At 46.9% G+C, this 23,584-nt stretch overlaps 1 protein-coding gene across 2 annotated transcripts in view; it reads right to left on the bottom strand.

Moving 5' to 3' along the window:
* LOC110506716 (plexin-A4) overlaps nt 1-23,584 on the bottom strand; it is a 488,023-nt gene that overhangs the window by 111,045 nt on the left and 353,394 nt on the right. Inside the window, exons 10-11 of one of the 2 annotated variants that reach the window (XM_036945082.1) lie at nt 4,089-4,310; nt 1,149-1,245 (exon numbers count right to left, since the gene is read on the bottom strand). In XM_036945082.1, coding sequence (XP_036800977.1) covers nt 1,149-1,245; nt 4,089-4,310 — 319 coding nt within the window. The remainder of the gene's footprint in view (nt 1-1,148; nt 1,246-4,088; nt 4,311-23,584) is intronic. The other variant, XM_036945083.1, reaches the window with a different exon arrangement.

Raw genomic sequence — 23,584 nt, 5'->3', positions numbered from 1 at the left:
GGAGGAGAGAGAGAGAAAGGAGAGAGGGAGAGAGAGAAACAGAGAGAGAGGAGAGGAGGAGAGAGAGAAACAGAGAGAGAGGAGAGGAGGAGAGAGAGAAACAGAGAGAGAGGAGAGGAGGAGAGAGAGAAACAGAGAGAGGAGAGGAGGAGAGAGAGAAACAGAGAGAGAGGAGAGGAGGAGAGAGAGAGAAAGGAGAGAGGGAGAGAGAGGGGGAGAGAGAGAAACAGAGAGAGAGGAGAGGAGGAGAGAAAGGAGAGAGGGAGTGAGAGAGAGAGGGGGAGAGAGAGACAGGGAGAGAGGAGAGGAGGAGAGAAAGGAGAGAGGGAGTGAGAGAGAGAGGGGGAGAGAGAGACAGGGAGAGGGAAAGAGATGGCGACTGGAGAGATGGTGCGATGGGAAAAGGGAAGAGGACGTGGCGAGACAAGTGGTGTGAAGCTAACGAGGTGAACAGAAGGAGGGAAAAGGGAGGAAGAGAGAGAGAGAAAGGAGAGGGAGCGAGAGAGAGAGGGGGAGAGAGAGAGGGGGAGAGAGAGAAACGGAGAGAGAGTGAGAGAGAGAGAGAGAGAGAGAGAGAGAGAGAGGGAGAGCAGAGGGAAATTAGGTGTGAGAGATGGAGAGTAAGGGAGAGAAAGAGGGAGATGAGAGCAGAGGGAAATTAGGTGTGAGAGATGGAGAGTAAGGGAGAGAAAGAGGGAGATGAGAGAAGAGGGAAATTAGGTGTGAGAGATGGAGAGTAAGGGAGAGAAAGAGGGAAATTAGGTGTGAGAGATGGAGAGTAAGGGAGAGAAAGAGGGAGATGAGAGAAGAGGGAAATTAGGTGTGAGAGATGGAGAGTAAGGGAGAGAAAGAGGGAAATTAGGTGTGAGAGATGGAGAGTAAGGGAGAGAAAGAGGGAAATTAGGTGTGAGAGATGGAGAGTAAGGGAGAGAAAGAGGGAGATGAGAGAAGAGGCAAAGTTATAACCAGACGCCGCCGCCCACCGCAGCAAAGTAATGCCACTCCTGTGTCTGTGCCGGTGTCAGGGGGATGGATACCGCCGCAACTGCCCGCCTGTTGCCATGGAGACCGGCTACACAGGCAACGGCGGTGATCGGGTGGGGTGTGTGTGGATGTGGGTGTGTGGGTGTGAGGGGGGGGGTCCTGACCTTTATTTTCGGCAGGGTTGTCGATGCTGAAGTCTCCGTTCCAGATGACCGTCAGGTCCACAGGGAGGCTGCTCATCTCCATCCCATCATATGAGTACTGTTGTCGCCATGGGGACCCAGAGAGGGGGAGATGGGGGGGTGAGATGGAGAGAACGGGGAGCGAGAGAAAGGGGGATAGAGAGAGAGAGAGAGCACCAGAGAGAAAGAAAGAGGGGGGTAGAGAAAGGGGGAGAGAGAGAGAGAGAGAGAGAGAGCACCAGAGAGAAAGAGAGAGGGGGGGTAGAGGAAAAGGCATTTGTAGAGCAGAAGTACTGTAAACACTCAAGCCAGGTAGAGGACATCTTCACAGACAACTACGTATCAAAGCTAGTGTTTGAGACACTCCCATTCAACAGTAGCATATCATATTAGCATATCATTCAGCATAGAAACCCTTTCATTGGGAGTCTTTCATTTCATACCAACCATTGTTCCAGAACTGAATGCTGAGGGAAGCTGGAATTTAGAGAGGGCATTTAAACTCATCAAGGCTCTGTGCACATGTACAATGAGAGACATATCCTTGGGCATGGAGGACTGGTTCCAGACAGTGTACTGTAGGTACTAGCTCAATAGCACTGATTACTAGAAATGAGGAACCTGTATTGAGATTCTACAGTCAATGGCTCTCCAGACAGACCTGAGATAGAGTTGTGCATCTTCTCACTTTCACAAATAACTTCAAATATGTCTCGGACCAACTCTCTCGTTATCTCTCTCCGAATGATCCTGGAGGCACTCCGCACTGCCAAAGCTGACTCTCTCCTCTGTTCTCATCCTCCTAGATGTATCCTCTGCCTTCAACACCGTGAACCATCAGATCCTCCTCTCCAGCCTCTCAGGGCTGGGTGTCTTAGGCTCTGCACACTCTTGGATTGCATCCTAGTTGGCAGGCCGCTCCTACCAGGTGACGTGGAGAGGATCTGCACCACATACTCTCACTACTCACTACTGGTGTCCCCCAGGGCATAGTTCTAGGCCCTCTCCTCTTCTCTCTATAGCTCAAGTCACTGGGCTCTGTCATATCCTAATATGGCCTCTTCTATCATTGCTATGCGGATGACACTCAACTACATTTCTCCTTCCCCCCTTCTTCACCCAGGTGGTGACACGCATCCCTGCGTGCCTGGCAGATATCTCAGCTTGGATGTCGGCCCACCACCTCAAGCTCAACAAAACAGAGCTTCTCTTCATCCCACGGAAGGCCTCTCCGCTCCAAGACTGCCCCATCACGGTTGACAACTCCACGATGTCCCCCTCCCAGAGTGCAAAGAACCTTGGCATGACCCTGGACAACACCCTGGCATTCACTGCAAACACCAAAGCAGTGACTCGCTCCTGCAGGTCGTGCTCCTCAACATCCGTAGAGTATGAGCCTACCTCACAGAGTACGAGTCACCTCCCGTCTGGACTACCGCAACTGTTGGCTTTGCTCTCCGCTTGTGCCATCAAACCCCTGCAATTTATCCAGAATACTGCAGCCTGCCTGGTGTTCAAACTTCCCATGTTATCCCACGTCACCCCGCTTCTCAGCACACTCCACTGGCTTCCAGTCGAAGCTCACATCCATTACAAGAACAGCAGCAAGAGCAACTGCCCCTCCCTACCGATATGTATATATCTTGTGAACTAACACTCGCACTTGACTTTGTTTATACCTACTGTGATACACTACATGACTGAAAGTATATGGACATCTGCTCGTCGAACATCTCATTCCAAAATCATGGGCATTAATATAGAGTTGGTCCCTCCTTTACTGCTATAACAGCCTCCACTCTTCTGGGAAGGCTTCCCACTAGATGTTGGAACATTGCTGCGGGGACTTGCTTCCATTCAGCCACAAAAACATTAGTGAGGTCGGGCACTGATGTTGGGCGAGTAGGCCTGGCTAGCAGTCAGCGTTCCAATTCATCCCAGAGGTATTCGATGGGGTTGAGGTTAGGGCTCTGTGCAGGCCAGTCAAATTCTTCCACAGCGATCTCGACAAACCATTTTCGTATAGACCTCGCTTTGTGCACGGGGGCATTGTCATGCTGAAACAGGAAAGGGCCTTCCCCAAACTGTTGCCACAAAGTTGGAAGCACAAATTCCAACTATATATGTTGTAGCATTAAGATTTCCCTTCACTGGAACTAAAACAGCCCCAGACAATTATTTATCCTCCACCAAACTTTACAGTTGGCAGTATGCATTCCGACAGATAGCGTTCTCCTGGAGTCCGCCAAATCTATATTAATCCATCGGACTGGCAGATGGTGAAGTGTGATTCATGCTCGGCCATGGAAACCCATTTCATGAAGCTCCCGACGAACAGTTATTGTGCTGACGTTGCTTCCAGGGACAGTTTGGAACTCGGGAGTGAGTGCTGCAACCGAGGACAGACGATTTTTACTAGCTACGCATTTCAGCATTCGGCCGTCCCATTCTGTGAGCTTGTGTGGCCTACCACTTTGTGGCTGAGCTGTTGTTGCTCCTAGACGTTTCCACTTCACAATAACAGCACAGCAACTGATTTGTTGGAATCCTATGACGGTGCCACGTTGAAAGTCACTGAGCTCTTCAGTAAGGCCATTCTACTGCCAATGTTTGTCTATGGAGATTGCATGGTTGTGTGCTCGATTGTATACACCTGTCAGCAACAGGTCTGGCTGAAATAGCAAAATTCCCTAATTTGAAGGGATGTCCACATACTCTTGTATATCTAGTGCATGTGGTTGTACCACCTAGCTTGAAGATGATTGCACTAACTGTATGTCGCTTAGTGACTAAAAGATCAATGCAAATATCAAATACATTCCTTCCAACATGCCTTATATCCACAATTTCCATTGATTGTGTACACCTAAACATACACATCCATAAACTTCCCTAAAACACACCATCACCCCCTATACTCACCGAGGTGTTCTGGCACTGAACACAGCTGCTGTTGAAGCGGAGCGCGGGCACCCGCTGCTCCACGCCCTGGATGGTGAGCAGACACTCATAGCCCCGCTGTCCTGACTGTGGCTGGGGAAGGTTCTTGGCCCGCAGGGTGATGGGCTTCACCACATTGACCGGCACCAGGATGCGCTCGGTGGGCAGCAGCTGGGGACACTCCTGTAAAAGCCACAGGGAGAGCTGGTCAGGAGGACCAAAACGACAGGAGCCAGACGTCAACAGTGTGTTACTCCCAATACACACTTGTTTCACACTGTGGATTTGGCATAGTTTACTTTACTCGTGGTTGTCGAGAGAGAAAACGTTAACAAGAAGTATTGACTATGTTATGATATTTTGGGTTATACTTTGAAGTCAACATCATACCGTAGGGCCATTCTAGGACAACAGTGAAGCTACGTCCGAGTAGAGTTCAACCCTGTTGAAATCTCCCTACAGGCCCATGTCACGCCTCACATCCACAAGGTTAATATAGACACCATATCTAACTGTGAAACAACATTATAAATGGTAGGAATTATGAATGTGTTTTGGCGACTATGGTTGGGTAGTTATATCAAGTAGAGTTAGTGTTGGTTACCTCTAGTGGTTGGGTAGTTATATCTGGTAGAGTTAGTGTTGGTTACCTCTAGTGGTTATGTAGTTATATCTGGTAGAGTTAGTGTTGGTTGTCTCTAGTGGTTGGGTGGCTATATCTGGTAGAGTTAGTGTTGGTTACCTCTAGTGGTTGGGTGGCTATATCTGGTAGAGTTAGTGTTGGTTGTCTCTAGTGGTTGGGTAGTTATATCTGGTAGAGTTAGTGTTGGTTGCCTCTATAGCCATTAACAAGGTTTGAATGGCATGTGAGTTGGTTGTCTCTAGTGGTTGGGTAGTTATATCTGGTAGAGTTAGTGTTGGTTACCTCTAGTGGTTGGGTAGTTATATCTGGTAGAGTTAGTGTTGGTTACCTCTAGTGGTTGGGTAGTTATATCTGGTAGAGTTAGTGTTGGTTACCTCTAGTGGTTGGGTGGCTATATCTGGTAGAGTTAGTGTTGGTTACCTCTAGTGGTTGGATAGTTATATCTGGTAGAGTTAGTGTTGGTTACCTCTAGTGGTTGGGTAGTTATATCTGGTAGAGTTAGTGTTGGTTACCTCTAGTGGTTGGGTAGTTATATCTGGTAGAGTTAGTGTTGGTTGTCTCTAGTGGTTGGGTGGCTATATCTGGTAGAGTTAGTGTTGGTTACCTCTAGTGGTTGGGTAGTTATATCTGGTAGAGTTAGTGTTGGTTACCTCTAGTGGTTGGGTGGCTATATCTGGTAGAGTTAGTGTTGGTTACCTCTAGTGGTTGGATAGTTATATCTGGTAGAGTTAGTGTTGGTTACCTCTAGTGGTTGGGTAGTTATATCTGGTAGAGTTAGTGTTGGTTACCTCTAGTGGTTGGGTAGTTATATCTGGTAGAGTTAGTGTTGGTTGTCTCTAGTGGTTGGGTGGCTATATCTGGTAGAGTTAGTGTTGGTTACCTCTAGTGGTTGGGTAGTTATATCTGGTAGAGTTAGTGTTGGTTGCCTCTATAGCCATTAACAAGGTTTGAATGGCATGTGAGTTGGAGTGGGCCAATCATACCAACGATAGGATATCGATAGGAGGTCAAGAGAGCAGTGCATTATTATTACACTGACTTGTAAAAGAACAGTGTCAGTGACATGATAGAAATAGGGCAGTGTGTTTCCATTTACACAACAACAGAGGTTCAATGAAAGCTGCTTCTGCTTTGATGAGAAAAGAGAAAGAGAGATAGAAAGAGAGAGGCAGAGACAGACAGAGGGAGAGGGAGAGAGCGAGCAGAGAGAGAGATGGAGTAAAGGAAAGAGAGAGGCAGAGAAAGAGGGAGAGAGAGAGAGAGAGAGAGAGAGAGGCAGAGAGACAGAGAGAGATGGAGAGAGAGAGGCAGAGAGAGAGAGAGAGAGAGAGCGAGAGAGAGGGGGTAAAGGAGAGAGAGAGAGAGAGAGAGAGAGAGCATGTTCGGCTCACTTGGCAATTGTGTGTCTAAAATTAACATCCTATCAACTCAGGTGAATGGCTGAGTAAAAATAGTCAGTTGCTGATGGAGATGAGAGGAGAGAATGGAGACAGAGAGACAGAGTGTCCTGATGAAGTGATGTGTCTGTGTTGATGGGTAGAGTCTACAGTCCTAATGAAGTTCTGTGTTGATGGGTAGAGTCTACAGTCCTGATGAAGTCATGTGTCTGTGTTGATGGGTAGAGTCTACAGTCCTGATGAAGTTATGTGTCTGTGTTGATGGGTAGAGTCTACAGTCCTAATGAAGTTCTGTGTTGATGGGTAGAGTCTACAGTCCTAATGAAGTTCTGTGTTGATGGGTAGAGTCTACAGTCCTGATTAAGTTATGTGTCTGTGTTGATGGGTAGAGTCTACAGTGCTGATGAAGTTCTGTGTTGATGGGTAGAGTCTACAGTGCTGATGAAGTTCTGTGTTGATGGGTAGAGTCTACAGTCCTGATGAAGTTATGTGTCTGTGTTGATGGGTAGAGTCTACAGTGCTGATGAAGTTCTGTGTCTGTGTTGATGGGTAGAGTCTACGGTGCTGATGAAGTTCTGTGTCTGTGTTGATGGGTAGTCTACAGTGCTGATGAAGTTCTGTGTTGATGGGTAGAGTCTACAGTGCTGATGAAGTTCTGTGTTGATGGGTAGAGTCTACAGTCCTGATGAAGTTATGTGTCTGTGTTGATGGGTAGAGTCTACAGTCCTAATGAAGTTCTGTGTTGATGGGTAGAGTCTACAGTCCTAATGAAGTTCTGTGTTGATGGGTAGAGTCTACAGTCCTAATGAAGTTCTGTGTTGATGGGTAGAGTCTACAGTCCTAATGAAGTTCTGTGTTGATGGGTAGAGTCTACAGTGCTGATGAAGTTCTGTGTTGATGGGTAGAGTCTACAGTCCTAATGAAGTTCTGTAATGATGGGTAGAGTCTACAGTGCTGATGAAGTTCTGTGTTGATGGGTAGAGTCTACAGTCCTAATGAAGTTCTGTGTTGATGGGTAGAGTCTACAGTCCTAATGAAGTTCTGTGTTGATGGGTAGAGTCCACAGTCCTAATGAAGTTATGTGTTGATGGGTAGAGTCTACAGTGCTGATGAAGTTCTGTGCCTGTGTTGATGGGTAGAGTCTACAGTGCTGATGAAGTTCTGTGTTGATGGGTAGAGTCTACGGTGCTGATGAAGTTCTGTGTTGATGGGTAGAGTCTACGGTGCTGATGAAGTTCTGTGTCTGTGTTGATGGGTAGTCTACAGTGCTGATGAAGTTCTGTGTTGATGGGTAGAGTCTACAGTGCTGATGAAGTTCTGTGTCTGTGTTGATGGGTAGAGTCTACAGTGCTGATGAAGTTCTGTGTTGATGGGTAGAGTCTACAGTCCTAATGAAGTTCTGTGTTGATGGGTAGAGTCTACAGTCCTAATGAAGTTCTGTGTTGATGGGTAGAGTCTACAGTGCTGATGAAGTTCTGTGTTGATGGGTAGAGTCTACAGTCCTAATGAAGTTCTGTGTTGATGGGTAGAGTCTACAGTCCTAATGAAGTTCTGTGTTGATGGGTAGAGTCTACAGTGCTGATGAAGTTCTGTGTTGAGGGGTAGAGTCTACAGTCCTAATGAAGTTCTGTGTTGATGGGTAGAGTCTACAGTCCTAATGAAGTTCTGTGTTGATGGGTAGAGTCTACAGTCCTAATGAAGTTCTGTGTTGATGGGTAGAGTCTACAGTGCTGATGAAGTTCTGTGCCTGTGTTGATGGGTAGAGTCTACAGTGCTGATGAAGTTCTGTGTTGATGGGTAGAGTCTACGGTGCTGATGAAGTTCTGTGTTGATGGGTAGAGTCTACGGTGCTGATGAAGTTCTGTGTCTGTGTTGATGGGTAGTCTACAGTGCTGATGAAGTTCTGTGTTGATGGGTAGAGTCTACAGTGCTGATGAAGTTCTGTGCCTGTGTTGATGGGTAGTCTACAGTGCTGATGAAGTTCTGTGTTGATGGGTAGAGTCTACAGTGCTGATGAAGTTCTGTGTTGATGGGTAGAGTCTACAGTGCTGATGAAGTTCTGTGTCTGTGTTGATGGGTAGTCTACAGTGCTGATGAAGTTCTGTGTTGATGGGTAGAGTCTACAGTGCTGATGAAGTTCTGTGCCTGTGTTGATGGGTAGAGTCTACGGTGCTGATGAAGTTCTGTGTCTGTGTTGATGGGTAGAGTCTACAGTGCTGATGAAGTTCTGTGTTGATGGGTAGAGTCTACAGTGCTGATGAAGTTATGTGTCTGTGTTGATGGGTAGAGTCTACGGTGCTGATGAAGTTCTGTGTCTGTGTGTTGATGGGTAGAGTCTACAGTGCTGATGAAGTTCTGTGTCTGTGTGTTGATGGGTAGAGTCTACAGTGCTGATGAAGTTCTGTGTTGATGGGTAGAGTCTACAGTCCTAATGAAGTTCTGTGTTGATGGGTAGAGTCTACAGTCCTAATGAAGTTCTGTGTTGATGGGTAGAGTCCACAGTCCTAATGAAGTTCTGTGTTGATGGGTAGAGTCTACAGTGCTGATGAAGTTCTGTGCCTGTGTTGATGGGTAGAGTCTACAGTGCTGATGAAGTTCTGTGTTGATGGGTAGAGTCTACGGTGCTGATGAAGTTCTGTGTTGATGGGTAGAGTCTACGGTGCTGATGAAGTTCTGTGTCTGTGTTGATGGGTAGTCTACAGTGCTGATGAAGTTCTGTGTTGATGGGTAGAGTCTACAGTGCTGATGAAGTTCTGTGTCTGTGTTGATGGGTAGAGTCTACAGTGCTGATGAAGTTATGTGTCTGTGTTGATGGGTAGAGTCTACGGTGCTGATGAAGTTCTGTGTTGATGGGTAGAGTCTACAGTCCTAATGAAGTTCTGTGTTGATGGGTAGAGTCTACAGTCCTAATGAAGTTCTGTGTTGATGGGTAGAGTATACAGTGCTGATGAAGTTCTGTGTTGATGGGTAGAGTCTACAGTCCTAATGAAGTTCTGTGTTGATGGGTAGAGTCTACAGTCCTAATGAAGTTCTGTGTTGATGGGTAGAGTCTACAGTGCTGATGAAGTTCTGTGTTGATGGGTAGAGTCTACAGTCCTAATGAAGATCTGTGTTGATGGGTAGAGTCTACAGTCCTAATGAAGTTCTGTGTTGATGGGTAGAGTCTACAGTCCTAATGAAGTTCTGTGTTGATGGGTAGAGTCTACAGTGCTGATGAAGTTCTGTGCCTGTGTTGATGGGTAGAGTCTACAGTGCTGATGAAGTTCTGTGTTGATGGGTAGAGTCTACGGTGCTGATGAAGTTCTGTGTTGATGGGTAGAGTCTACGGTGCTGATGAAGTTCTGTGTCTGTGTTGATGGGTAGAGTCTACAGTGCTGATGAAGTTCTGTGTTGATGGGTAGAGTCTACAGTGCTGATGAAGTTATGTGTCTGTGTTGATGGGTAGAGTCTACGGTGCTGATGAAGTTCTGTGTCTGTGTTGATGGGTAGAGTCTACAGTGCTGATGAAGTTCTGTGTTGATGGGTAGAGTCTACAGTGCTGATGAAGTTATGTGTCTGTGTTGATGGGTAGAGTCTACGGTGCTGATGAAGTTCTGTGTCTGTGTGTTGATGGGTAGAGTCTACAGTGCTGATGAAGTTCTGTGTCTGTGTGTTGATGGGTAGAGTCTACGGTGCTGATGAAGTTCTGTGTTGATGGGTAGAGTCTACAGTGCTGATGAAGTTCTGTGTCTGTGTTGATGGGTAGAGTCTACGGTGCTGATGAAGTTCTGTGTTGATGGGTAGAGTCTACAGTGCTGATGAAGTTCTGTGTTGATGGGTAGAGTCTACAGTGCTGATGAAGTTCTGTGCCTGTGTTGATGGGTAGAGTCTACAGTGCTGATGAAGTTCTGTGTTGATGGGTAGAGTCTACGGTGCTGATTAAGTTCTGTGTTGATGGGTAGAGTCTACGGTGCTGATGAAGTTCTGTGTCTGTGTTGATGGGTAGTCTAAAGTGCTGATGAAGTTCTGTGTCTGTGTTGATGGGTAGAGTCTACAGTGCTGATGAAGTTATGTGTCTGTGTTGATGGGTAGAGTCTACGGTGCTGATGAAGTTCTGTGTTGATGGGTAGAGTCTACAGTCCTAATGAAGTTCTGTGTTGATGGGTAGAGTCTACAGTCCTAATGAAGTTCTGTGTTGATGGGTAGAGTATACAGTGCTGATGAAGTTCTGTGTTGATGGGTAGAGTCTACAGTCCTAATGAAGTTCTGTGTTGATGGGTAGAGTCTACAGTCCTAATGAAGTTCTGTGTTGATGGGTAGAGTCTACAGTGCTGATGAAGTTCTGTGTTGATGGGTAGAGTCTACAGTCCTAATGAAGTTCTGTGTTGATGGGTAGAGTCTACAGTCCTAATGAAGTTCTGTGTTGATGGGTAGAGTCTACAGTCCTAATGAAGTTCTGTGTTGATGGGTAGAGTCTACAGTGCTGATGAAGTTCTGTGCCTGTGTTGATGGGTAGAGTCTACAGTGCTGATGAAGTTCTGTGTTGATGGGTAGAGTCTACGGTGCTGATGAAGTTCTGTGTTGATGGGTAGAGTCTACGGTGCTGATGAAGTTCTGTGTCTGTGTTGATGGGTAGTCTACAGTGCTGATGAAGTTCTGTGTTGATGGGTAGAGTCTACAGTGCTGATGAAGTTCTGTGCCTGTGTTGATGGGTAGTCTACAGTGCTGATGAAGTTCTGTGTTGATGGGTAGAGTCTACAGTGCTGATGAAGTTCTGTGTTGATGGGTAGAGTCTACAGTGCTGATGAAGTTCTGTGTCTGTGTTGATGGGTAGTCTACAGTGCTGATGAAGTTCTGTGTTGATGGGTAGAGTCTACAGTGCTGATGAAGTTCTGTGCCTGTGTTGATGGGTAGAGTCTACGGTGCTGATGAAGTTCTGTGTCTGTGTTGATGGGTAGAGTCTACAGTGCTGATGAAGTTCTGTGTTGATGGGTAGAGTCTACAGTGCTGATGAAGTTATGTGTCTGTGTTGATGGGTAGAGTCTACAGTGCTGATGAAGTTATGTGTCTGTGTTGATGGGTAGAGTCTACAGTCCTAATGAAGTTCTGTGTTGATGGGTAGAGTCTACAGTCCTAATGAAGTTCTGTGTTGATGGGTAGAGTCTACAGTCCTGATGAAGTTATGTGTCTGTGTTGATGGGTAGAGTCTACAGTGCTGATGAAGTTCTGTGTTGATGGGTAGAGTCTACAGTGCTGATGAAGTTCTGTGTTGATGGGTAGAGTCTACAGTCCTGATGAAGTTATGTGTCTGTGTTGATGGGTAGAGTCTACAGTGCTGATGAAGTTCTGTGTCTGTGTTGATGGGTAGAGTCTACGGTGCTGATGAAGTTCTGTGTCTGTGTTGATGGGTAGTCTACAGTGCTGATGAAGTTCTGTGTTGATGGGTAGAGTCTACAGTGCTGATGAAGTTCTGTGTTGATGGGTAGAGTCTACAGTCCTGATGAAGTTATGTGTCTGTGTTGATGGGTAGAGTCTACAGTCCTAATGAAGTTCTGTGTTGATGGGTAGAGTCTACAGTCCTAATGAAGTTCTGTGTTGATGGGTAGAGTCTACAGTCCTAATGAAGTTCTGTGTTGATGGGTAGAGTCTACAGTCCTAATGAAGTTCTGTGTTGATGGGTAGAGTCTACAGTGCTGATGAAGTTCTGTGTTGATGGGTAGAGTCTACAGTCCTAATGAAGTTCTGTGTTGATGGGTAGAGTCTACAGTCCTAATGAAGTTCTGTGTTGATGGGTAGAGTCCACAGTCCTAATGAAGTTCTGTGTTGATGGGTAGAGTCTACAGTGCTGATGAAGTTCTGTGTTGATGGGTAGAGTCCACAGTCCTAATGAAGTTCTGTGTTGATGGGTAGAGTCTACAGTGCTGATGAAGTTCTGTGCCTGTGTTGATGGGTAGAGTCTACAGTGCTGATGAAGTTCTGTGTTGATGGGTAGAGTCTACGGTGCTGATGAAGTTCTGTGTTGATGGGTAGAGTCTACGGTGCTGATGAAGTTCTGTGTCTGTGTTGATGGGTAGTCTACAGTGCTGATGAAGTTCTGTGTTGATGGGTAGAGTCTACAGTGCTGATGAAGTTCTGTGTCTGTGTTGATGGGTAGAGTCTACAGTGCTGATGAAGTTATGTGTCTGTGTTGATGGGTAGAGTCTACGGTGCTGATGAAGTTCTGTGTTGATGGGTAGAGTCTACAGTCCTAATGAAGTTCTGTGTTGATGGGTAGAGTCTACAGTCCTAATGAAGTTCTGTGTTGATGGGTAGAGTCTACAGTGCTGATGAAGTTCTGTGTTGATGGGTAGAGTCTACAGTCCTAATGAAGTTCTGTGTTGATGGGTAGAGTCTACAGTCCTAATGAAGTTCTGTGTTGATGGGTAGAGTCTACAGTGCTGATGAAGTTCTGTGTTGATGGGTAGAGTCTACAGTCCTAATGAAGTTCTGTGTTGATGGGTAGAGTCTACAGTCCTAATGAAGTTCTGTGTTGATGGGTAGAGTCTACAGTCCTAATGAAGTTCTGTGTTGATGGGTAGAGTCTACAGTGCTGATGAAGTTCTGTGCCTGTGTTGATGGGTAGAGTCTACAGTGCTGATGAAGTTCTGTGTTGATGGGTAGAGTCTACGGTGCTGATGAAGTTCTGTGTTGATGGGTAGAGTCTACGGTGCTGATGAAGTTCTGTGTCTGTGTTGATGGGTAGTCTACAGTGCTGATGAAGTTCTGTGTTGATGGGTAGAGTCTACAGTCCTAATGAAGTTCTGTGTTGATGGGTAGAGTCTACAGTGCTGATGAAGTTCTGTGTTGATGGGTAGAGTCTACAGTCCTAATGAAGTTCTGTGTTGATGGGTAGAGTCTACAGTCCTAATGAAGTTCTGTGTTGATGGGTAGAGTCCACAGTCCTAATGAAGTTCTGTGTTGATGGGTAGAGTCTACAGTGCTGATGAAGTTCTGTGCCTGTGTTGATGGGTAGAGTCTACAGTGCTGATGAAGTTCTGTGTTGATGGGTAGAGTCTACGGTGCTGATGAAGTTCTGTGTTGATGGGTAGAGTCTACGGTGCTGATGAAGTTCTGTGTCTGTGTTGATGGGTAGTCTACAGTGCTGATGAAGTTCTGTGTTGATGGGTAGAGTCTACAGTGCTGATGAAGTTCTGTGTCTGTGTTGATGGGTAGAGTCTACAGTGCTGATGAAGTTATGTGTCTGTGTTGATGGGTAGAGTCTACGGTGCTGATGAAGTTCTGTGTTGATGGGTAGAGTCTACAGTCCTAATGAAGTTCTGTGTTGATGGGTAGAGTCTACAGTCCTAATGAAGTTCTGTGTTGATGGGTAGAGTCTACAGTGCTGATGAAGTTCTGTGTTGATGGGTAGAGTCTACAGTCCTAATGAAGTTCTGTGTTGATGGGTAGAGTCTACAGTCCTAATGAAGTTCTGTGTTGATGGGTAGAGTCTACAGTGCTGATGAAGTTCTGTGTTGATGGGTAGAGTCTACAGTCCTAATGAAGTTCTGTGTTGATGGGTAGAGTCTACAGTCCTAATGAAGTTCTGTGTTGATGGGTAGAGTCTACAGTCCTAATGAAGTTCTGTGTTGATGGGTAGAGTCTACAGTGCTGATGAAGTTCTGTGCCTGTGTTGATGGGTAGAGTCTACAGTGCTGATGAAGTTCTGTGTTGATGGGTAGAGTCTACGGTGCTGATGAAGTTCTGTGTTGATGGGTAGAGTCTACGGTGCTGATGAAGTTCTGTGTCTGTGTTGATGGGTAGTCTACAGTGCTGATGAAGTTCTGTGTTGATGGGTAGAGTCTACAGTGCTGATGAAGTTCTGTGCCTGTGTTGATGGGTAGTCTACAGTGCTGATGAAGTTCTGTGTTGATGGGTAGAGTCTACAGTGCTGATGAAGTTCTGTGTTGATGGGTAGAGTCTACAGTGCTGATGAAGTTCTGTGTCTGTGTTGATGGGTAGTCTACAGTGCTGATGAAGTTCTGTGTTGATGGGTAGAGTCTACAGTGCTGATGAAGTTCTGTGCCTGTGTTGATGGGTAGAGTCTACGGTGCTGATGAAGTTCTGTGTCTGTGTTGATGGGTAGAGTCTACAGTGCTGATGAAGTTCTGTGTTGATGGGTAGAGTCTACAGTGCTGATGAAGTTATGTGTCTGTGTTGATGGGTAGAGTCTACGGTGCTGATGAAGTTCTGTGTCTGTGTGTTGATGGGTAGAGTCTACAGTGCTGATGAAGTTCTGTGTCTGTGTGTTGATGGGTAGAGTCTACAGTGCTGATGAAGTTCTGTGTTGATGGGTAGAGTCTACAGTCCTAATGAAGTTCTGTGTTGATGGGTAGAGTCTACAGTCCTAATGAAGTTCTGTGTTGATGGGTAGAGTCCACAGTCCTAATGAAGTTCTGTGTTGATGGGTAGAGTCTACAGTGCTGATGAAGTTCTGTGCCTGTGTTGATGGGTAGAGTCTACAGTGCTGATGAAGTTCTGTGTTGATGGGTAGAGTCTACGGTGCTGATGAAGTTCTGTGTTGATGGGTAGAGTCTACGGTGCTGATGAAGTTCTGTGTCTGTGTTGATGGGTAGTCTACAGTGCTGATGAAGTTCTGTGTTGATGGGTAGAGTCTACAGTGCTGATGAAGTTCTGTGTCTGTGTTGATGGGTAGAGTCTACAGTGCTGATGAAGTTATGTGTCTGTGTTGATGGGTAGAGTCTACGGTGCTGATGAAGTTCTGTGTTGATGGGTAGAGTCTACAGTCCTAATGAAGTTCTGTGTTGATGGGTAGAGTCTACAGTCCTAATGAAGTTCTGTGTTGATGGGTAGAGTATACAGTGCTGATGAAGTTCTGTGTTGATGGGTAGAGTCTACAGTCCTAATGAAGTTCTGTGTTGATGGGTAGAGTCTACAGTCCTAATGAAGTTCTGTGTTGATGGGTAGAGTCTACAGTGCTGATGAAGTTCTGTGTTGATGGGTAGAGTCTACAGTCCTAATGAAGTTCTGTGTTGATGGGTAGAGTCTACAGTCCTAATGAAGTTCTGTGTTGATGGGTAGAGTCTACAGTCCTAATGAAGTTCTGTGTTGATGGGTAGAGTCTACAGTGCTGATGAAGTTCTGTGCCTGTGTTGATGGGTAGAGTCTACAGTGCTGATGAAGTTCTGTGTTGATGGGTAGAGTCTACGGTGCTGATGAAGTTCTGTGTTGATGGGTAGAGTCTACGGTGCTGATGAAGTTCTGTGTCTGTGTTGATGGGTAGTCTACAGTGCTGATGAAGTTCTGTGTTGATGGGTAGAGTCTACAGTGCTGATGAAGTTCTGTGCCTGTGTTGATGGGTAGTCTACAGTGCTGATGAAGTTCTGTGTTGATGGGTAGAGTCTACAGTGCTGATGAAGTTCTGTGTTGATGGGTAGAGTCTACAGTGCTGATGAAGTTCTGTGTCTGTGTTGATGGGTAGTCTACAGTGCTGATGAAGTTCTGTGTTGATGGGTAGAGTCTACAGTGCTGATGAAGTTCTGTGCCTGTGTTGATGGGTAGAGTCTACGGTGCTGATGAAGTTCTGTGTCTGTGTTGATGGGTAGAGTCTACAGTGCTGATGAAGTTCTGTGTTGATGGGTAGAGTCTACAGTGCTGATGAAGTTATGTGTCTGTGTTGATGGGTAGAGTCTACGGTGCTGATGAAGTTCTGTGTCTGTGTGTTGATGGGTAGAGTCTACAGTGCTGATGAAGTTCTGTGTCTGTGTGTTGATGGGTAGAGTCTACGGTGCTGATGAAGTTCTGTGTTGATGGGTAGAGTCTACAGTGCTGATGAAGTTCTGTGTCTGTGTTGATGGGTAGAGTCTACGGTGCTGATGAAGTTCTGTGTTGATGGGTAGAGTCTACAGTGCTGATGAAGTTCTGTGTTGATGGGTAGAGTCTACAGTGCTGATGAAGTTCTGTGCCTGTGTTGATGGGTAGAGTCTACAGTGCTGATGAAGTTCTGTGTTGATGGGTAGAGTCTACGGTGCTGATTAAGTTCTGTGTTGATGGGTAGAGTCTACGGTGCTGATGAAGTTCTGTGTCTGTGTTGATGGGTAGTCTACAGTGCTGATGAAGTTCTGTGTCTGTGTTGATGGGTAGAGTCTACAGTGCTGATGACGTTATGTGTCTGTGTTGATGGGTAGAGTCTACGGTGCTGATGAAGTTCTGTGTTGATGGGTAGAGTCTACAGTCCTAATGAAGTTCTGTGTTGATGGGTAGAGTCTACAGTCCTAATGAAGTTCTGTGTTGATGGGTAGAGTATACAGTGCTGATGAAGTTCTGTGTTGATGGGTAGAGTCTACAGTCCTAATGAAGTTCTGTGTTGATGGGTAGAGTCTACAGTCCTAATGAAGTTCTGTGTTGATGGGTAGAGTCTACAGTGCTGATGAAGTTCTGTGTTGATGGGTAGAGTCTACAGTCCTAATGAAGTTCTGTGTTGATGGGTAGAGTCTACAGTCCTAATGAAGTTCTGTGTTGATGGGTAGAGTCTACAGTCCTAATGAAGTTCTGTGTTGATGGGTAGAGTCTACAGTGCTGATGAAGTTCTGTGCCTGTGTTGATGGGTAGAGTCTACAGTGCTGATGAAGTTCTGTGTTGATGGGTAGAGTCTACGGTGCTGATGAAGTTCTGTGTTGATGGGTAGAGTCTACGGTGCTGATGAAGTTCTGTGTCTGTGTTGATGGGTAGTCTACAGTGCTGATGAAGTTCTGTGTTGATGGGTAGAGTCTACAGTGCTGATGAAGTTCTGTGCCTGTGTTGATGGGTAGTCTACAGTGCTGATGAAGTTCTGTGTTGATGGGTAGAGTCTACAGTGCTGATGAAGTTCTGTGTTGATGGGTAGAGTCTACAGTGCTGATGAAGTTCTGTGTCTGTGTTGATGGGTAGTCTACAGTGCTGATGAAGTTCTGTGTTGATGGGTAGAGTCTACAGTGCTGATGAAGTTCTGTGCCTGTGTTGATGGGTAGAGTCTACGGTGCTGATGAAGTTCTGTGTCTGTGTTGATGGGTAGAGTCTACAGTGCTGATGAAGTTCTGTGTTGATGGGTAGAGTCTACAGTGCTGATGAAGTTATGTGTCTGTGTTGATGGGTAGAGTCTACGGTGCTGATGAAGTTCTGTGTTGATGGGTAGAGTCTACAGTGCTGATGAAGTTCTGTGTCTGTGTTGATGGGTAGAGTCTACGGTGCTGATGAAGTTCTGTGTTGATGGGTAGAGTCTACAGTGCTGATGAAGTTCTGTGTCTGTGTTGATGGGTAGTCTACAGTGCTGATGAAGTTCTGTGTTGATGGGTAGAGTCTACAGTGCTGATGAAGTTCTGTGTTGATGGGTAGAGTCTACAGTGCTGATGAAGTTATGTGTCTGTGTTGATGGGTAGAGTCTACGGTGCTGATGAAGTTCTGTGTTGATGGGTAGAGTATACAGTGCTGATGAAGTTCTGTGCCTGTGTGTTGATGGGTAGAGTCTACAGTGCTGATGAAGTTCTGTGTTGATGGGTAGAGTCTACAGTGCTGTGCATAAATACAACTCCCATCTCCTGGTGAGACAATTTTACTTTGTTAAACTGTGGGCTCAGATAAAGAAAGAGAGGAACTGAGTGAGAACACTGGGAGAGATAGAATGAGAGAGAGAGAATGAGGCAGAGATAATAAGAGATATTATATGGAGAGATTGAGCGAAGGAGAATATGGCAGACAGAGAGAAAAAACTAATAGAGAGAGAGACAGAGAAAGAGAGAGACAGAGAAAGAGAGAGAGACAGAGAAAGAGAGAGAGACAGAGAAAGAGAGAGAGACAGAGAAAGAGACAGAAAGAGAGAGAGGGAGAGAAAGAGAGAGAGACAGAGAAAGAGAGAGAGACAGAGAAGAGAGAGAGAAAGCGAGAGAGACAGAGAGAGAGGAAGAAAAGAAGGGGAGAGCAGATAAGGTGTCCTCTCGTTCCTGGAGTTGAGAAGTGAAGCGGAGCCGCCACGTTGGCCGATAACACTTGTTTGAAGTTCATTAAAAACCACTTGATTGGGCTACACTGAATGACTGGCTGGCTTGCATATAAAACACTTCATGACACTATTCAAAAAGTCATTATAGATAAATTACAGAGTGGCACAAATAATGTTTGCTTTACAAAACTGAGGCGATATGAATAATTTCTGTTGAAAATGGAGGAGCCCTATTTTCTGATAAATCTGGATGGCACGCAATGTCATATACACTATAGTGCACTATACATAGAGAATACGGTGTCATTTCAGACAGAAACAAGGGGAACTGGAGGGTACGATCGGTTGTGAAGTGTCTGACATCATTTGTGATATCATTTTGAATGAATCCCTGAAGTAAGTTGACTGTCCAAGCGGAACAATTGTGGACTTATACAATGTACATAAAGTCTTTGTCTGTATTCCTGTTATGATTTCACAATAACATTACCGAGAGCTTTTAAAACATCCAATGGAAAGTGACTTCACACCTAGTCAATAACACGGAGAGCTGTAAAACATTTTTTCATCCAATGTAAAGTTAGAGTGTAGAAGTACTAACTTGTCAGGATGAGGATGATGTGATACACATCATCACACCTCACCACAAATCACACCACACCACAAATAAGACCTCACCACAAATCACACCTCACCACAAATCACACATCACAACAAATAACACCACACCACAAATCACACCTCACCACAAATCACACATCACAACAAATCACACCACACCACAAATCACACCTCACCACAAATCACACCTCACCACAAATCACACCTCACCACAAATCACACATCACAACAAATCACACCACACCACAAATCACACCTCACCACAAATCACCCACAAATCACACCTCACCACAAATCACACCTCACCACAAATCACACAACACCACAAATCACACTACACCACAAATCACACATCACCACAAATCACACCTCACCACAAATCACACCACACCACAAATAACACCACACCACAAATAACACCACACCACAAATCACACCTCACCACAAATCACACCACACCACAAATCACACTACACCACAAATCACACATCACCACAAATCACACCTCACCACAAATCACACCTCACCACAAATCACACCATACCACAAATAACACCACACCACAAATCACACCACACCACAAATCACACCACACTACAAATCACACCACAAATCACACCTCACCACAAATCACACCTCACCACAAATCACACATCACCACAAATCACACCTCACCACAAATCACACCTCACCACAAATCACACCATACCACAAATAACACCACACCACAAATCACACCACACCACAAATCACACCACACTACAAATCACACCACAAATCACACCTCACCACAAATCACACCACAAATCACACCACACATCACACCACAAATCACACCACACCACAAATCACACCTCACCACAAATCACACCTCACCACAAATCACACCATACCACAAATAACACCACACCACAAATCACACCACACCATAAATCACACCACACTACAAATCACAACCACAAATCACACCTCACCACAAATCACAGTAACCGCTGCCTTAGAATACTATTACAAGTGATAAACGTCACTAATCACAGGCATACAACGTCTCTGGCATCATCTGTCAATCTGACAAGAGCAATGCCCATGACAGACTTAGAATTTTAGATTTCACTCTGTGCTCAGCCCCCCCCCCCCCCCCCCAACCCGCCTTTCAAGAACACCATCCACATATTCCACTTACAGCTTCACTCTATAGTACCTACACACACACACATACTGTCACGACTCCCACCGGCGGTGGCTCCCCTGCCTGTTTGGGCAGCGCTCGGTGGTCGTCGTCGCCTGTCTACTAGCTGCCACCGATCCTTTTTTCCTTTTCTGTTCGTTTGGTCTTATTAGTTGCACCTGTCTCTTATTTTGTTTCTTGATTCATGTCTATTTAAGCCTGTTAGGCCCGCCTATTGTTGTGCGGGATTGTTTTATGTTAGTCAGGGTGTGTGTGTTTGTGTTCCTGTCCGTTTGTGCCCTGTGTTGGGTCGGACTATTTTTCTGTCTATTTATCGCCTGTTGTTTTGGCCGTTTGGGAATCCAAATAAAGACGATTTCCCCAGTATCCTCTGCTCTCTGCCCTCTGCCCTCTGCTCTCTGCTCTCTGCCCTCTGCTCTCTGCCCTCTGCCCTCTGCTCTCTGCCCTCTGCCCTCTGCTCTCTGCTCTCTGCCCTCTGCTCTCTGCCCTCTGCCCTCTGCTCTCTGCCCTCTGCCCTCTGCTCTCTGCCCTCTGCCCTCTGCTCTCTGCCCTCTGCCATCTGCTCTATGCCCTCTGCCCTCTGCTCTCTGCCCTCTGCCCTCTGCTCTCTGCTCTCTGCCCTCTGCTCTCTGCTCTCTGCCCTCTGCCCTCTGCCCTCTGCCCTCTGCCCTCTGCCCTCTGCCCTCTGCCCTCTGCCCTCTTCTCTCTGCCCTCTGCCCTCTGCCCTCTGCCCTCTGCTCTCTGCCCTCTGCCATCTGCTCTCTGCCCTCTGCCCTCTGCTCTCTGCCCTCTGCCCTCTGCTCTCTGCCCTCTGCCATCTGCTCTCTGCCCTCTGCCATCTGCTCTATGCCCCCTGCCCTCTGCTCTCTGCCCTCTGCTCTCTGCTCTCTGCTCTCTGCTCTCTGCCCTCTGCCCTCTGCTCTCTGCCCTCTGCCCTCTGCCCTCTGCCCTCTGCCCTCTGCCCTCTGCCCTCTGCCCTCTTCTCTCTGCCCTCTGCCCTCTGCCCTCTGCCCTCTGCCCTCTGCCCTCTGCCCTCTGCCCTCTGCCCTCTGCCATCTGCTCTCTGCCCTCTGCCCTCTGCTCTCTGCCCTCTGCCCTCTGCTCTCTGCCCTCTGCCATCTGCTCTCTGCCCTCTGCCATCTGCTCTATGCCCTCTGCCCTCTGCTCTCTGCCCTCTGCCCTCTGCTCTCTGCTCTCTGCCCTCTGCTCTCTGCCCTCTGCCCTCTGCTCTCTGCCCTCTGCCCTCTGCCCTCTGCCCTCTGCCCTCTGCCCTCTTCTCTCTGCCCTCTGCCCTCCGCCCAATGCTCTCTGCACTCACCACTCCAGGCGATTGTGACACATACTTAACCACTACAGCGGTGACGTCATCGCTGCAATCACCCCCCCACTCCTCTTGTTTCTCTCTGAGGGTCCGGCCTGGTGTGACCCCCCCCCCCCCCAGTAAATCCCCCTGGAGTGAGCATGTCATCACCTCAATAACCCCCCCAACACCAACACCCATCACTCAAGGTGTACTCGAGGCCAAGTGCCTCTCAGTGGGCTTGATGACACCTGTCATATATCCCGGCTTGGATCCCAGCCTCAGATTTATAACGCCATTAAGCTGATATAATGTGTACGTGTTTATTCCCCCCTCCCCCGCTCCCAGTGATAAATAATGATGAGGACAAAAATAAACTGCCCCCCACCCTCTCCTTTGCTTGTCTCCCACACTTACAGCGACTCACACACACACACACACACACACACACACACACACACACACACACACACACACACACAAGCGAGCACAGGAAGACAGACAGATACATATACACTGGCACACACACACATACACACACACACACACACACACACACACAAGCGAGCACAGGAAGACAGACAGATACATATACACACACACACTGCTTTGCGTGTGGGTGTTCCCAGGCCCCTCCTATATCCTCTCCTGCCACCCTGGCTGTGTGATGTGTTGAGAGATGCTCAGTAGGCAGCTGCTGGCAGCTTTCTGTGGAGAGTGACTGACTCCAAGCAGAACAACAGAATAACTGAAGGGGCTCTTAATATGGAGTCTTCAGAGACGCCATTCTGTTCTGCAAGAGCTGTTTTTGTCAGGACAGGCTATTAAGACCTTGCAGAGGAAGGAAGGAGAGGGAGAGAAAGACCAGAAATTAACCTTTCTATTGTTGATCACCTAGCCTCACCCCTCAGCCAATCACTGAAGAGGATCAGAGAGGAGGAAGGGGGGTGGCACTTCAAGGTACATCACTCTGCCTTGGGTACAGAGGAGACTGAATGCCCCCTTCACCTAGTCTCTCGCTCTCTCTCTCTCTCTCTCTCACACACACACACACACACACACATACACACACACACACACACACACACACACACACACACGGTGACTTTCCCATCAATCAATCAGTCACTCCCTGCCATAGCTACATTTCCCACCGAACAGCAGGGCACCTGGGAAGCAATGCTCTCTTCTTATGAAGACACTGTGTTGTCATCACACTGTATCTCAGTGTTCAGTAAAAATCCTCTCTGTCATTCTCTCGCTCTCTACCTTCTCTCTGTCTCTCTCCCCCTCTTTCCTCCCTCTCTCTACTGAGAGATTTCTAATCCCTGGGACCCACTTAGGATGGATAATTAGCAGCATGGGTGAGTTGTAGAGGATAGAGAGAGAGAGAAAATGACAGAGGGAGAGAGCAGGACACAGAGTGGGAAAAGGTGTGGAGTAGAATGTGGAAACTATTGGCAGAGGCTGCAGTGATCTGGCAGAGACAGAGAGAAAAAGTGACACAGCGAGGGGTGAGAGAGAAAAGAATGAGAGAGAGAGAGAGAGAGAGAGAGAGAGAGAGAGAGAGAGAGAGAGAGAGAGAGAGAGAGAGAGATTGTGTGTGTGTGTGTGTGTGTGTGTGTGTGTGTGTGTGTGTGTGTGTGTGTGTGTGTGTGGAGGTGAGGAGAATCTTTAGCTCCCTGTCAGACTGAGACACACAGACCTGGTGGGCGATTAGCCAGGCCTCCCTCCAACAGGCTTTTGTTTTATCCTCCACCTCACAGCCCTGTGCAAAGACTCTCTCTCTCTCTCTCTCTCTCTCTCTCTGTATCTCTCTCTCTCTCTCTGTCTCTCTATCTATCTCTCTCTCTCACTGTCTCTCTCTCTCCCTCTCTCTCGTTCTCCCCCTTCCTCCGTCCCTCTCCCCTCCCTCCCTTCCTCACACTCCCATCATTCTTCTCCAACTCCCTCCCTCCCTCCCTCACACTCCAACCATTCTTCTCCATCTCTGTCCCTGGCTCTCTCTAGGTGTCTCCATCTCCCTCACCCTCCCTCCTCCCTCCCTTACACTCCGATCGCTCTTCTCCATCTCTCTCCCTGGCTTTTTCTGTGCCTCCCTCCCACCCCGGGCTCTTTCTAGGTGTCTCCCTCCCTCCCTCTCTCTCCCTGGCTCTGTCTCTGTTCGTTCTGTAGCCAAGTCTCTGTTTCAGTGCTATTTGATACTATTTTGATGCCTATTCTCCCTGCCATTCATCCTGACAATATCGGTCAGTCCCCTTGTTCTTTTGTTTGAGCTTTTAGTATTTAACATGTGTTAATATCCCCACGCCACTTTTAGTATTTAACATGTGTTAATATCCCCACGTCACTTTTAGTATTTAACATGTGTTAAT

The sequence above is a fragment of the Oncorhynchus mykiss genome, chromosome 15 (genome assembly GCF_013265735.2).
Source record: "Oncorhynchus mykiss isolate Arlee chromosome 15, USDA_OmykA_1.1, whole genome shotgun sequence".
Classification (NCBI taxonomy): Eukaryota; Metazoa; Chordata; class Actinopteri; order Salmoniformes; family Salmonidae; genus Oncorhynchus; species Oncorhynchus mykiss.
This window is presented reverse-complemented; position numbering and strand designations above follow the sequence as displayed.